The sequence below is a fragment of the Pan paniscus genome, chromosome 18 (assembly GCF_029289425.2).
Source record: "Pan paniscus chromosome 18, NHGRI_mPanPan1-v2.0_pri, whole genome shotgun sequence".
Taxonomy (NCBI): domain Eukaryota; kingdom Metazoa; phylum Chordata; class Mammalia; order Primates; family Hominidae; genus Pan; species Pan paniscus.
Genome location: NC_073267.2, coordinates 65,959,477 through 65,975,000, shown reverse-complemented (window position 1 = coordinate 65,975,000; position 15,524 = coordinate 65,959,477). Strand labels below are relative to the sequence as shown.

Genomic DNA, 15,524 nt, shown 5'->3' with positions numbered 1-15,524 from the left:
GTGATGCAGTCACAGCTCACTGCAGCTTCAACCGCCCGGGCTCAAGGGATCATCTCACCTCAGCCTCCTGAGTAGATGGGACTAAAGGCATGAGCCACCAGCCCGGCTAATTTTTTATTTTTTTGTAGAGACAGGGTCTCACCACGTTGCCTGGGCTGGTCTTGAACTCATGGGATCTACTGATCCTCCCACCTTGGCCTCCCAGAGTGCTGGGATTACAGATGTGAGCCACTGTGTCCAGCCTCCACCTTGCTTTTTACATTTAAAATATATCTTGGAGATTTCTCCACCATGGTGTAGAGAAATACATCTCATTTGTCTTTACGGCTACATAGTACTCCATTTTCTGGCTGTTTTTCAGCCAGTTTCCTCTATTTGGATTGTTCTTTTGCTACTGTAGATAATGCTTAAGTGAATAGTTTTGTTATGTAAATCTTTTTATATTTTTGCCAGGATAGTTTGAGAAAAAGGCTTAACAAATGGGATTACTGCAGTAAATGATACCTGCATACAGAATTTTGCAAGTTCTTGTCAAATTCTCCATAGGTGTTACCTCATTTTGTATTCCCATAAGCAATGTATGAGAGTGCCTGTTTCTCTTCAGCCTTGCCAGTGGAGTGTGTGGGCATACTCCAGGGGATGAGAAATGGTCTCTTAGTTTTAATTTTTATTTTTTAAATTTTATTTTATTGTGGTAAGACCACAGCGTCAGATCTACCTTCTTAACACATTTTTAAGTGTATAATACATTATCGTTGACTATAGGTGCAGTGTTGTACAGCACATCTTTAGAGCTGATTCTTCTTAACTGAAACTATTGGTAAGCAAATTCCCATTTCTTCTTCCCCTCTTTCAACTATCATTCTACTCTTTGATTTTATGAATTTGACTATTTTAGATACTCCATGCAAATATATAATATTTGTCCTTCTATGACTGGCTTATTTCACTCAGTGTAACATCCTCAGAGTTCGTCCATGTTGTCACATATTGCAGAATTTCCCTCTCTTTTAAGACTGAATAGTGTTCCATTGTTTATATGTACTAAATTTTCTTTATCCATTCACCTGTTGATGAACATTTATGTTTTCTCCACATGTTGGTTATTGTAAATAGTGTGGTGATGAACATGGGAGTGCTAATAGGTCTTCAGGGTCTTGTCTTCAGTTCATTTGGATAAATACCCGTAAGTGAGATTGCTAGATCATATATGGTAGTTCTATTTTTAATTTTTGATTAAATTTTTAATATTTAATCATTAAAAATTAAAAATTTAAATTTTTAATATTTAAATGTTTTCCATAGTGGCTGCACCATTTTGCATTGTAATCAACAGTGTACAAGGGTTCCAATTTCTCTACATCCTTGCCAACACTTGTTGTCTTTTTTTTGATAATTGTCATCCTGACAAAGGTGAAATGATACTTCATTGTGGTTTTGATTTGCATTTCCCTGATGACTAGTGGCATTGAGCGTCTTTTTATATACCTGTCGGTCATTTGTTTTTCTTGTTTGGAGAAATTTCTATTCAAGTCCCTAGCTCATTTTTTAATTGGATTACTAGTGTTTTTTTTTTTTTTTTTTTTTTGCTGTTGAGTTGTAGGAGCCATTTATTATGTTCAGTATTGGGCATTTTTCGTTGTTTTAATTCAGGGCCATTTGCATTTCTTTTTTGTGTGAACTATTTGTCTGTTTACATATCAGGTACTGTTTTAGTCCATTTTGTGCCTCTATAACAGAATACCCGAGAATGGGTAATTTATAAAGGAAAGAAGTTGATTTAGCTTATGGGTCTGTAGGCTGGGAATTACAAGAAACATGGCACTGGCATCCGCTTGACTTCTGTTGAGGGCCATGTGTGAAGTCAAAACATGGCAGAAAAGGTCAAAGGAGAAGGGGACATGTGTGAAGAGGCAAAGCCTGAGGGGTGCCCTAACTTTATAACAACCTGCTCTTTTGAGAACTTCATTCCTGCATGAGCGAGAACTCACTCCTGAGAGATGGCATTAATGGCATTAATCTATTCATGAGGGATCTGCCCCCATGACCCAAACACTCCCTACTAGGCCCACCTCCCAACACTGCTGTGCTGGCATTTCAACTTCAACATGAGTTTTGGCGGGGACGAACCACATTCAAACCATAGTGGGTATATTAATCTCTTATGTGTGATATGAGTTGCAAATATGTTTTCCGGAGTTTGTCATTTGGGTTTTCCCTTTGCTTAGATTTTTAAAAAATTTTGCTTTAATGGGCCAGGCGCGGTGGCTCACGCCTGTAATCCCAGCACTTTGGGAGGCTGAGGCAGGTGGATCATGAGGCCAGGAGATCGAGACCATCCTGACTAACATGGTGAAACCCTGTCTCTACTAAAAATACAAAAAATCAGCCGGTCGTGGTGGCGGGCGCCTGTAGTCCCAGCTGTTCGGGAGGCTGAGGCGGGAGAATGGTGTGAACCCGGGAGGCGGAGGTTGCAGTGAGCTGAGATCGCACCACTGCCCTCCAGCCTGGGTGACAGAGTGAGACTCCATCTCAAAAAAAAAAAATTTTTTTGCTTTACTGTTGGTTTTACCTTGTAAGAGCTTTTAAAATTTTGTATGTAGTCAAATTATAAGAAAATTTGACTACATTAAGAAAATGTAAGTCATTTTCTTAATACTTTATTTATTTATTTTTGAGACAGAGTCTCACTCTGTTACCCAGCCTGGAGTGCAGTGGCGTGACCTCGGCTCACTGCAACCTCTGCCTCCCAGATTCAAGTGATTCTCCTGCCTCAGCCTCCCAAGTAGCGCTACCACACCTGGCTGATTTTTGTATTTTTAGTAGAGACGAGGTTTCACCATGTTGGCCAGGCTGGTCTCAAACTCCTGACCTCAGGTGATCTGCCCGCCTTGGCCTCCCAAAGTGCTGGGATTACGGGTGTGAGCCACTGTGCCCAGCCACATTTTCTTAATACTTTTACATTTTGAATTACTGTTAGAAAAGTTTTCTTTAACAGCAGGGTATAGAGTAATTCACCTGTTTTCCTTTAGTACTTGTACATTTTGCTTTTTTACATTGTCTCTGTTCCGGTTGGAGTTTATCCTGGTGTTCATATAAATAATAAACTCAGTTTTATCATTTTCCTTATGACTATCACATTATTATTATATTATTATTTGTGTGTGTGTGTGTGTGTGAGATAGGGTCTCACTGTGTCACCCAGGCTGGAGTGCAGAGAGATCACAGCTCACAGCAGCCTCGATCTCCTGGGCTCAAGTTATCCTCCCACCTCAGCTGCTGGAGTAGCTGGGACTACAGGTGTGTGCCACCATAGCCAGCTAATTTTTGTGTAGACCCAGGGTCTCACTCTGTTGCCCAGACTGGTCTTGAACTCCTGGGCTCAAGCGATCTGCCTGCCGTGGCCTGTCAAAATGCTGAGATTTCAGGCGTGAGCCACTGTGCCTGGCCACATTGCATTATTTTAATACTACTACTTTTTTTTTTTCTTTGAGATGGAGTTTCGCTCTTGTTGCCCAAGCTGGAGTGCAATGGCACTATCTTGGCTCACTGCAACCTCTGCCTTCCTGGTTCAAGCCATTCTCCTGCCTCAGCCTCCCGAGTAGCTGGGATTACAGGCATGCGCCACCATGCTCAGCTAATTTTTTTTGTATTTTTAGTAGAGATGGAGTTTCATCATGTTGGCCAGGCTGGTCTCAAACTCCTGACCTCAGGTGATCCACCAACCTCGGCCTCCCAAAGTGCTGGGATTACAGGTGTGAGCCACTGTGCCCAGCCTGATACTACTTCTTTTAAAGTTCATCATGCTTACAATGATTTCAGATACTGCCCTTATCATATATCATATTTCTATACACAGTTGAATCTATTTCTGGATTTTCTGTACTATTCCATTGGTCTGACTTGTCATTTCATTTGACAATATCATTCTTTTTTTAAAAAAATTATTTTGAGACAGAATCTTACTCTGTTGCCCAGGCTGGAGCACAGTGGTGTGATCACAGCTCACTGCAACCTCGGCCTCCCAGGTACAAGGGATCCTCCTACCTCAGCCTCCTGAGTAGGTGGGACTACAGGCATGTGCCACCACACCCAGCTAATTTTTTTTTATTTTTGGTAGAGACAGGGTCTCACTATATTGCCCAGGCTAGTCTCAAACTCCAAGGTTAAGCCATCCTCTTGTCTCGGCCATATTTTTTTTAATGTTTGGCTGGGTGCAGTAGCTTATGTCTATAATCCCAGTGCTTTGGGAGGTTGAGGCATGAGGATGGCTTGAGGCCAGGAGCTCAAGACCAGCCTGGGCAACATAGCAAGACCCCATCTCTAAAAAAGAAAATAGAAATTTCATTGTGATATTGTGAAATATATATTTGATCTTCAACCCTGTTTCCTGACATAATAACTCCTAAAATCTTAGGATCTCCAAAGTGATGTCTTTTTGTATGCTATTGATTGGTTTATGGCTGGCAGCTCCTAGGTAGCTTCAGGATAGGGGTCAGTCACCGGAACGACCAAGGCAGGATTAGAGGATTGGGACTTTCTGCCCACCCCTCTCCCAACCTCCAGGGAGTGGAGAGGGGCTGAGAGTTAAGTTGATCACCTATGGCCAGTGGTTTAGTCAGTCATGCCCAAATAATGAAGATTCCATCAAAACCCAAAGGGACAGCATTCAGAGATTTTCTAGACATCTGAACACACAGAGTTTCCTGAAGGTTGATGCACCTAGGGAGGGCATGGAAGCTCCAAGCGCCTTCCCTAATACTTCGTTCTATGCATCTCTTCATCTGTATCCTTTGTAATATCCTTTATAATGAACTAGCAAATGCCATTAAGTTTCCCTGGGTTCTATGTACTGCTCTAGTAAATTAATCAAACCCGCAGAGGGGGTCATGGGAACCCTAACTTGAAGCAGATCAGTCAGAAATTCTGGCAGCCTGAACTTGTGATATGTGTCTGAAGTCGGGCAGTCTTGTGGGACTGAGCCCTTAATCTGTGAGATCTGACAGTGTCTCCAGGGGAATCGTGTCGGAACGGAATTGGAGGACACCCAGCTGGTGTCTGCTATAGAACTGATTGTTTTCTTGGTGTGTGGGAAAAACCTCCACACAGTTGAGGACAGAAGTCTTCTGTGTTGATTGTTGTGGTGTGGGAGCAGAGGAGGAACAGTTTGTTTTTTTCCCACTCATGGTGAACTACACAATGTGAAATTTACCATCTTAACTACTGTATACTACTTTTAGTGTACAGTTCAGTGGCATTAAATACGTTCATAATGTGTAACTATCACTACCACCAGCATCTCTATAATTCTTTATCTCTTAAGCCTGAAACTCTGTACCTGTTAAACAGTAACTACCCATTCTCCCTTCCCTTTAGCTCTGGCAACTACCAGTGATGGTGCCATTCTTTCATGTATGGATGTTTTGTATGTTTCAATATCTGGTGTGGGTAGGTGCCCCGTCCCCAACCCCTGTTGCTTTTCTTTTTCATGGTTTTTCCTAGCTACTTGTGCTTGTTTGTTCTTTCCAATGAATTTCATCAGCAATTTTTGTAGCTGCGTAACAAAAATAGGTATTTTAATTGAGATGATGTTAAATGTATTAACTTAGGGAGAACTGACACTGCTGCAGTGATGTTCGGTCTTGCTAGCTAAGAACATGCTATGTCTTTATATTTACTCAAGCCGTGTTTTGTGTCTTTCTGGAGTGCTTTCATGGTTTACTCTTGTAGATACTGGATGTTACCAATTTTAAGTTTATGCTTAGGTATTTTCTGTATTTTTAGACAATTACGAAATATTTTATAATTGTAAATATTGTTTACATTATCTTATTCTATAATTATGGTTTTGTGTTTGTACATATGAACACTGATTTTTATCTGTTGATTTTATAATGTGCCCTTTACTAGCTATCTTATAGTTTTTCCAGATGTATTCTTGTATCATCTGTAAATTGAGATAGATATTTGCTCTTTTTGGCCAACTATCTGTAGGGTCCCTAGTTTCTCTATCTCTCTATCTCTCTCTTAAGTCAAAAATGGTTGCTGGCTTTAGGCATTTGATTGCAAAATGTCAACATTTGTTTTTTTTTTTTAATCAAATTAATTGATATATAACTCATACATGCAGAACATTTATGCTTTTAAGGTTTACAGTTTAATCAATTTTGAGAAACTTATGTAATCATGTTGCTACTACTACAATCGAGATATAGGATATTTTTATCACTGGCCGGGTGGCTCACGCTTGTAATCCCAGCATTTTGGGAGGCCAAGGTGGGTGGATCACTTGAAGCCAGGAGTTCGAGACCAGCCTGGCCAACATGGTGAAACCCAGTCTCTACTAAAACTACAAAAAATTAGCCAGGTGTGGTGGCGGGTACCTGTAATCCCACCTATTCAGGAGGCTGAGGCAGGAGAATCACTTGAACCCGGGAGGTGGAGGTTGCAGTGATCCGAGATCGTGCCATTGCACTCCATCTAGCTTACTGGGCAACAAGAGCAAAACTCCATCTCAAAAAAAAAAAAAAAAAAAAAGAATATTTCTATCACTCTTGTGACTGTTTGTATCAATACCTCTTCTAACCTCCAGTTCCTGGAAACCACTCATCTTATTTCTTTTCCTGTAGTTTCCACCTTTTCAAAATACCATATAAATGGAATCATACTGTATCTATATCTATATATCCTTTTGAGTCTGGCTTCATTCACTTACATAATGTCTTAGAGATTCATCCATGTTGCTGCATGTATTTGTAGTTCCTTTTTTATTGCTGAATAGTATTCCATTGTATGGATATATGATATTTATCTATTCACCAACTGAGGATAATTGGGTTGTTTCCAGACTTTGGTGAGTAGAATAAAGCTGCTATAAATACTTGCATACAAGTTTTTTATAGACATAGGTTTTCATTTCTCTTGGGTAAATACCTTACAATGGGATTGCTGGGTCATACATTGTGTGTTTAACTTTATAAGAAACTGCCAAATCACCTGTCAAAGTAGTTGCAGCTTTTTGTATTTCTGTCCACAATGCATGAAAGTTCCAGTTGTCCCACATCTTTGCTAGCATTTGGTATCTTCAGCTATATTTTTCTTTAGTCATTTTCATTGTTGTGTAGTATAGATCTCATTTCTGTTTTAATTTTATGACTTTGTTTTAAACCTTTGATAAAATACAAGGCTGAGTTGTCAACCAGGCCACTTCAGTCTAATGAATATTCATCTGAAACTTGGAAGGTGGGCTGTCACCTTGCTCACTTGTCCCTACTCCCAGCACAGTGGGCTTGAGAATTCTTAACCACCTAAATCAACCATTGACCAGTAACCAAGGAAGGCCACTTGTCTTTTGTTTATTTGGAAGGAAAAGAATATTTTTATGGAACTTATCCGTATTTTCAAAGCAAACTAGCAGTTACTCGATTTTAATGAAAATATAGCTTAAAAATGGTGTCTTTTCTTTGTATGTCTAAGAAGTTTGCAAGTTTTTCTTAAGCTTGCCATATCAACATGAAATGATGTCAAATTTCTACTGCTTTGCACAGGAAAACAATGAAGAGTCGTTATATGGAACTCTATGACCTTAATAGAGACTTGCTAAATGGATATAAAATTCGCTGTAACAATCACACAGAGCTGTTGGGAAACCTCAAAGCAGTAAATCAAGCAATTCAAAGAGCAGGTCGTCTGCGGGGTAAGTTTCTTTTCATAACACTGCACTTTGATCTGTAATGTTTTTGGTGGAACTCATTGAAGATGATGGTAGCATCCAATAATTCATATTGGGGCTGAAAGTAGCATACCTTTCACACTCCAGAGCTGGCACCAGTCACTTATGTTTCAGTCAGTCAGCCTAGTGTTTGGCTTTTGTCTCCAGACTTCAAAGGGAGAGAAAACCTTCAGCTCCTTTTCTTAGACCTTCCTGCATCCTCTAAAGAAAAACCTACTATATATAACCCAAAGGAAATATATAAACATATATATATAAATAAAACCATCAAGGCCCAATTAGCAAAAAAGAGACTGAAAATTAATGCTAAGTGTCTAACTTAAAAATTTAGAAAAAGAACAATAGGATAAACCCAAGGAAGCAGAAATATAGCCAGAGATTTATACCTGAATTCTGCTGTTTTGGGTCGATGCTTTGACTTCTTTAGAAATAATCTTTGCTAGGTGACTATGAGCTTTGATCCTTTTCTGTAAAACCGACTGTTGGTTTCTAGGTTTGAGACAGTCTCTAAGTCAGTTTTTTCAATAATTCCCTCACCAAGTTATTTTTTTTAGGGAATGGTAAGATAAATCATATTTCAAGTATAACTCTTTTCCCTCCTGGTTTTATGTTGTTTTAAAACTGACCTCTAATTTTATAATTTCATGTCTAACAATCTTTTGGTTCCTGATGTTTCTTCTTATGCAGTTGGTAAACCAAAGAACCAGGTGATCACTGCTTGTCGGGATGCAATTCGAAGCAATAACATCAACACACTGTTCAAAATCATGCGAGTGGGGACAGCTTCTTCCTAGGAGAGGAAAATACAGGTCATGAAGTTCCTGGCAAAGATTTTCTGTTAAAAACCTATGCTGGTTTGCTTTGGATCACACCCTGGTGAACCCTGGGTGCTAAGAACGAAAATAACCTTGGTGAGTTGTACAAATTAAAGACAGAACTACATGTGAAGATAGACTTGCTTTCTATTTTTAAATCAGTAGTAGTACTGTTGCTGAATAATACTAGGTTTTTATGGAATAGGATGAATGCTTTTGAAGTATTAGGGCTTCAGAGTCCAATTTTTGCTTATTTATGGTATATAAATACATATTTTTTTCTTGAAATTGCAATTGAGTTTGTACTTTTCAAATAGATTATCTACTTTTTCATTAAAATGTAAAGATGTTAAACTTTGTGTTGATTGATTATAAAATGACCACCAAATCAGAATTGCCCATTTGTATTTTGTAGAGAAAAAAATGTGGGCTGGGCGCAGGGCTTATGCCTGTAATCTAGCACTTTGGGAGGCCAGGGCGGGCGGATCATAAGGTCAGGAGATCGAGACCATCCTGGCTAACACGGTGAAACCCCGTCTCTACTAAAAATACAAAAAATTAGCTGGGCATGGTGGCACTCACCTGTAGTCCAAGCTACTTGGGAGGCTGAGGCAGGAGAATTGCTTGAACCCGGGTGGCAGAGGTTGCAATGAGCCGAGATCGCACCACTGCACTCCAGTCTGGGCGACAGCAAGACTCCCGTCTAAAAAAAAAAAAAAATATTTGGGCTGAGCTCAGTGGCTCACACCTATAATCCTAGCACTTTGGGAGGCCAAGGCGGGTGGATCCCCTGAGGTCAGGAGTTTGAGACCAGCCTGGCCAACATGATGAAACCTGGTCTCTACTAAAAATACAAAAAATTAGCCAGGTTTGGTGGTGGACACCTACAATCCCAGCTATGCAGGAGGCTGAGGCAGGAGAATTGCTTGAACCCAGGAGATGGAGGTTGCAGTGAGCAAGATTGCACCACTGCACTCCAGCCTGGGTGACAAGAGCAAAACTCTGTCTCAAAAAAAAAAAAAAAAAAAAGCGGATATTTGGATTTGTGTGCTTTTTAATCACTGAAAGATGGGTGCAAACAACAAATTTACATTAAGGAAGAGTCAGTTTAGAGTGATTACTTTGTTGGGCTAATGTTAGCTGCTGTAACAAATAGACCTCAAAATCATAATGACTCATTTTTCATTTATTATGTAAGGATTTCTCCATAGTTATGCAGGGACCCAGGTTCCTTTAATCATGTGGCTCTGTCATCCCCTAGGACAAACTTTTCTACCTGAGTTCACTAAAGGACTAAGCCTAAGGAAAAAGGTTTGGGTGACTAGTTTCACATTCAGTACATACAGTGGAGGGAGGTCTTAGGGCAGTGGGGCTTTATTATCTCACTTGGAACACTATTTGACAAGGGCTGTCCTAGGGCCTTGTGGTTATTTACAGCCATGTGCCAGATAATGAAGTTTAGGTCACCATAAGATTATAATACTGTATTTTTACTGTACCTTTGTGTTTAGATATGTGTAATTACACAAATACTTAGCATTATGTTACAGTTGCCTACAGTATTCAGTATAGTACCATGCTGTACAGATTTGTAGGCTGGGAACAACAGGCTATACTGTATAGCCTAGGTGTGGAGTAGGCTATACCATCTAGGTGTGTATAAGTGCACACTGTACAATGTTCACATGATGACAAAGTAGCCTAACAATGCATTTCTCAGACTGTACTGCTGTTGTTAAGCAGAGCATGACCATATAGCTGAGCCGGTAGAAGAGAGTAAGAGGGAAACATGTCTTCTTCTTTTAAAAGCGTGGTCTGAAAGTAGCACACTATCATTTCCACTCAGAATTCCATTGAGTCACATGACCACATCTGCAGGGGAGGCCGGGAGATGGAATCTAGCTGTGTGCCTGTAGGAACGCTGGTATTTGTGCCAATAGCTAGTAGTCTCTTCCCTAGGAAAAATTTCGCCCTAACGTAGATTTCAGGACTGGTTTAATGAGTGAAACTTCAGTTAGTTTTAATATCTTAATAGCTGTTTAGGGGAAGTGGAGCATTTCCCTGAGGTTAGTAAACATTAATTTTATTGATTTTGATGTGGCCACTTTACGATGGCCCCTCCTATATCTGAAATGTAAGCCTTATGGAGTCCTAATTATGAGAATATGCTAATACTTGTGTTTTTCATTTTCAACCTATAAACTCAAGAGATAATCCACATACACTGTATTATTTTCAATCTCCAAAGTAGTAAAGTATCATCGTAAATCTGCCTCACACAGAGGTTGCTGTGAGCCGAGATCATGCCACTGCACTCTAGCCTGGGTGACAGAGGGAGACTCCATCTCCAAAACAAAAATAAATAAATAAATAAATGTGCCTCACAGAGGAGGAAACTGAGGCATAGATAACCTCCTTTTCAGGTCACAGAGTTAGTGACCTGTGTGACCTGTCTAGTGACTCAAGAGGAAACTTGAGTCCTACTGTTGAGTCTTTGTTTTAACCATAGTCTAATTTATACCATTTGAGATTAAAATCTCTAGTTGGTGCTAGTTTTAAATTATATAATGCCATTCATTTTTAGGGAGTCTAATAACATAATCTCATCAAAGGTCACTCTGTTGTTCTTTAGCTAAAAAACTTCCTTCTTAGACCTAAAAATACTCATGGCCAGGCTAGAAGGCATTGACCTGCAGAAAGACATATTAAGTTGTTCTGATTCATAGGTTATTTTCACAGTAATTTGATCCTGTTGATGTTGGTGTCTGTTTCACAGATGAGGCTCTGAGCTCTAAGACAGAGTGTCCTGTACAGGGTCCCACAGCTGGGTAAGCCCTGGTGTGAAGGAGGTGTTGGAAACAAGTAGTCACGGCCTCTTCTACTCCAAACTTCCCAAGCAAGTAAAGACTGGCTGAAGTGAAAACATTCATAAAACATGCAACTACCTTTTTTCCCCCCACTTAGAACTCATCCTGTTCAGCTTAGGAGTGAGGAAAAACTGGACAAGGAGAAATGAGTTTATCAGTAACTTCTCTATTTTGTTGCCATATGTTTCTATCCTGATAGAATCTGAGTACTTCTAGAAGCTACAGCAAAGCTGTATTTCACTGCTGAATTACATTGAAGCTTTAAGTGAGCACTGAGCTGTCATTTAAAAGCTGACTTTGAGGATTTTGATATCTGAGAGAAAGCTTTCAGTACCATAATTCAGGTTCTGAGGATTTTTAAGAGTATAATTTGTATTATTTCCCACCATGACTGCCTATCCAGTACCTCAAAGCCCCGCTCAAATGCTCTCTCCTTAGGTGACCTTTCCTCTCCCATGTTTACTCCTTAACCCTTATTAAATTCTTTACTTAAATCTTAATCCCCTGTTAAGCAAGAATGGTGTCTGCATCTTAACCAGCGTCACCCTCGCCCCAGTGCTGAGCCAGTGCCTTGAGCATAGAATAGCATCTGCCGCTCTGCTTGGGATTGTCTGTCCTTAATACGCCTGTCAGCAGCTTCAGAAATCAAAGAACTAGGAACTTTAAAACTATTATGCAACCCTAGAAGTGTTTTACAAGAAAGATTTTCAACATTGTTATTAATGTTTCAAATTTTATAATTAGCAGTTACAGATCTGCCAATGCACAGTCCTGTCATTATAGAACTAAATTACCTCCAATTTCATTTGGAAACTCAAGTACAGTAAGACACCCATTACAGCCTGGTGTTTCGCATTTTGCCTCTTTTCCATCTGGCCCCTGCCCACACTCTATGCTCTAGCTCTTAAGTCATCTTGTAATCTGTACAGTACAGAATCTGCTTTTCCTAAAAGTGATGTCACATGGACAGTTCCCAAGTCGTTTTTAAATTGTCTTTGTGGACTGATTTTGCATCAGAGAGGGAATCATCAGGACACCCATTTCCATGCAGACTGGAGAGCCCTCCTCTGGCATCACTTCACTAGATCTCCTCGACCCTTTTCAACAGGGTTTGTGCTTCCTCATTGTTTAGTAGTGGTTAAGTATGTCATGGTGTTGAAGCAATAATGCACCCCAAAACTTCTTATTCAAGAAATACTGCCAGAACTTTGGGAGGTCAAGGCGGGTGGGTCACTTGAGGTCAGGAGTTTGAGACCAGCCTGGCCAACATGGTGAAATCCCATCTCTACTAAAAATACAAAAATTAGCCAGTGTGGTGTTAGGCACCTGTAATCCCAGAATTGCTTGAACCTGGGAGGCAGAGGTTGCAGTGAGTTGAGATCATGCCACTGCACTCCAGCCTGGGTGACAGAGACTCCGTCTCAAAAAAATAAAATAAAATAAAATAAAAAATACTGGTCTAGGAGAGGTAACCCAAACTTTGTTTTTTTTTTGTTTTTTTTGTGTGTGTGTGTGTGTGTGGGTGGGTGGGGGTGTCCTGTGGGGAAGAAACCCACATTCAGTGGAATTTTGAGAGGCAATCTTTAAACAGTAGACAAGCGCAGTTCAAAACTAACAGATTCTTTCTTTTGGAACCCTACTTTTCCACATCTTTAAAATTAAGGACTAGTGTTATTTATAGGGTACTTCCTTAGACATTTTATTTTTCTTCTTATTCAAAGATGCAAATATGTTCACAAGTTTTGTTAAAACGTTCCTAATTTCCAGTATGGTTAACATATAAAGAAGTAGTAGTGAAGTAGTCTCTGTAAGGCTGTTCTCTTCCTGTCCAATGCTGGAGCTTGAAGCCCATAGGGCGGGTAGTCAGAAAAGATGTGGAGTTGGGGAGAACAAGCTGCAACCCACAGGCATGGGCTGGAGCCCGTGAGGATGCTAAAATCTGTCCGTTCTTGTTGCTTCTGACCTTGATGGTGTGGGCATTCTGCTGAAACTGAGACCCTTCACAAAGGAGCTGAAGGAAGATCCATCCAGGGGAAGGTGGAGCGTTTGCAGGCCCAGGCACAGGTGTGGTTCACACCAGCAAGGTGTGCCAGCTACTCAAGGGCTGCTGCTGCATTGGGCCCTGCAGATCTGGCATAGGAATTTGTGGCTCATCCTAACCTGAGACATAGGGAAGAGAGTTTTGGGAAATGTAGTTCAGTCTAGCCAAGTTGATACATGACAAAGCTACCAGTGGCTGTCATAGGATGGTGGGATTTCAGGTGATCTTTAGATATTACATGTTATTACCTCACAATGAGCATGTGTTATTTATATAGTCTGAAAAAACAGAAAGCTATTTTTTTTGAGATGGATTCTTGTTCTGTTGCCCAGGCTGGAGTGCAGTGGTGCGATCTCGGCTCACTGCAGCCTCTGCCTCCCTCCTGGGTTCAAGCGATTCTCCTGCCTCAGCCTCCCAAGTACCTGGGATTACAGGCACGCGCCAGCACACCCAGCTAATTTTTGTATTTTTAGCAGAGATAGGGTTTCACCATGTTGGCCAGGCTGGTCTCCCAACTCCTGACCTCAGGTAATCTGCCAGCCTCGGGGCCTCCCAAAGTGCTGGGATTACAGGTGTGAGCCACTATGCTGGGCCCATAGAGCTATTTTCTTTGGGGATAAAAATGGGAGTTATAAGAATTGGAGACTTACTATTAAGAATAAAGAGAGAAACCATATATTTTACAGGTGAACATCATAGCTTTTATCTGAAAGAGGTATAAAAAAGATGCCCATGTTCTAATTCTTCTTTTGCTACCTAAGAGTTGTTGACATTGGCCCCAGGCCCTAAAAAGCAATCAAGATGCAAAATGAAGTACTATAAGGAAAACAAACTTCACTATCACTGTGTATCTATCTTCAGTGCAGAAACACAATCTTTTAAGTTACACCATCCTTCACAATCTAAGAGGTGCTGCTGTAGATGATGTAACTGACAGCAACATCAGAGTTGGGCTCCTAGGGATTCTCTCCCCTCAGACAGACACCCGAGTCCCTTTTTGTAGTGTATAAAAGATGATTATGTGTTGACAGATCATAAACACACTGAGATAAAGGAGACACTAAAAAGCACATTTTAACACTTGTGAGGTATTCTAAGATTCAGATTTGGCTTTCCAGAATTGGAAAATTGGCCTTGGATGGTGCCTACAGCCATGAGTCTCAAACTATTTTCCAAGCTTGGCACACATGACAGTTTCACCTACCCAAGCACTTTTCCCTGGGTCTTCCTGGAGTTATGCCGCTGACACCCTTTCCCCTCAACTCATGAAAACACATCAGAAGGCAAGTGAGTGAGATGACCTTTAGTCAGCTGGAATATAGAAAAGGCAAGCTGTGACATTAACCATTAGTAACAAAGTATTCGCAATCCCACTTGAGTGTTGCTACACTGTGGCTAAAAAATTGTGGTCTCCAGCCTGGCCAACATGGTGAAACCCTGTCTCTACTAAAAATATAAAAAAATTAGCTGGGTGTGGAGGCAGGCGCCTGTAATCCCAGCTACTTAGGAGGCTGAGGCAGGAGAATTGCTTGAACCCAGGAGACAGAGGTCACAGTGAGCCGATAGCATGCCACTGTACTCCAGCCTGGGCCACAGAGTGAGACTCCATCTCAAACGCAAAAAAAATTGTGGTCTCCAAAATAGTATGGTGTAAAATGGTTCGTTACCATATGCATAGGGGAAGACAATGTTAGAACTAGTTCTAGATATTTCTTTTTATCTCATCATTTAAAAATTAGTGTTTTATAACAATAAGTTATAGAACTAATATTACTACATGTGTAAAATATATAAATACCCATATCAAGGGCATACCTGCTAAAACATTTCTTAACTGGCTAGGGTCCAGAATTAAACCTTTTTGAAACTAAACCTAAAAGCCAAAGCGAAAGTCATTTTCATTTAAATGCAAACTTCAGAAAAGAATGAATACTCAAAGTTTTAGGAGATGAAAGAGAAGAGTGGTTAAGTTTAAAGGCCCAGTGCTTTTTCTATTAATTAGTAAAACCCACACTAAACACTACTGCAAAAGCTAAAAATAAATGTAAAAAAGAGAAAGGAAACAGAAG

The 15,524-nt window shown here is 40.4% G+C and overlaps 1 protein-coding gene across 5 annotated transcripts in view; it reads left to right on the top strand.

The window, feature by feature from the left end:
* Positions 1-15,524, top strand: part of BBS2 (Bardet-Biedl syndrome 2) — a 51,047-nt gene that overhangs the window by 28,137 nt on the left and 7,386 nt on the right. For 2 of the 5 annotated variants that reach the window (XR_008621487.2, XR_008621486.2), the window contains exons 16-17: positions 7,548-7,696; positions 8,420-8,643. Coding sequence is in view for 3 of the 5 variants with exons in the window: in XM_055100486.2 (XP_054956461.1) it covers positions 7,548-7,696; positions 8,420-8,526 (256 nt within the window). In the remaining 2 variants the exon portion in view is untranslated. Of the gene's footprint in view, positions 1-765; positions 821-7,547; positions 7,697-8,419; positions 8,902-15,524 lie in introns of those variants that run through there. The other 3 variants (XM_055100486.2, XM_008977443.3, XM_063597589.1) reach the window with 2 other exon arrangements.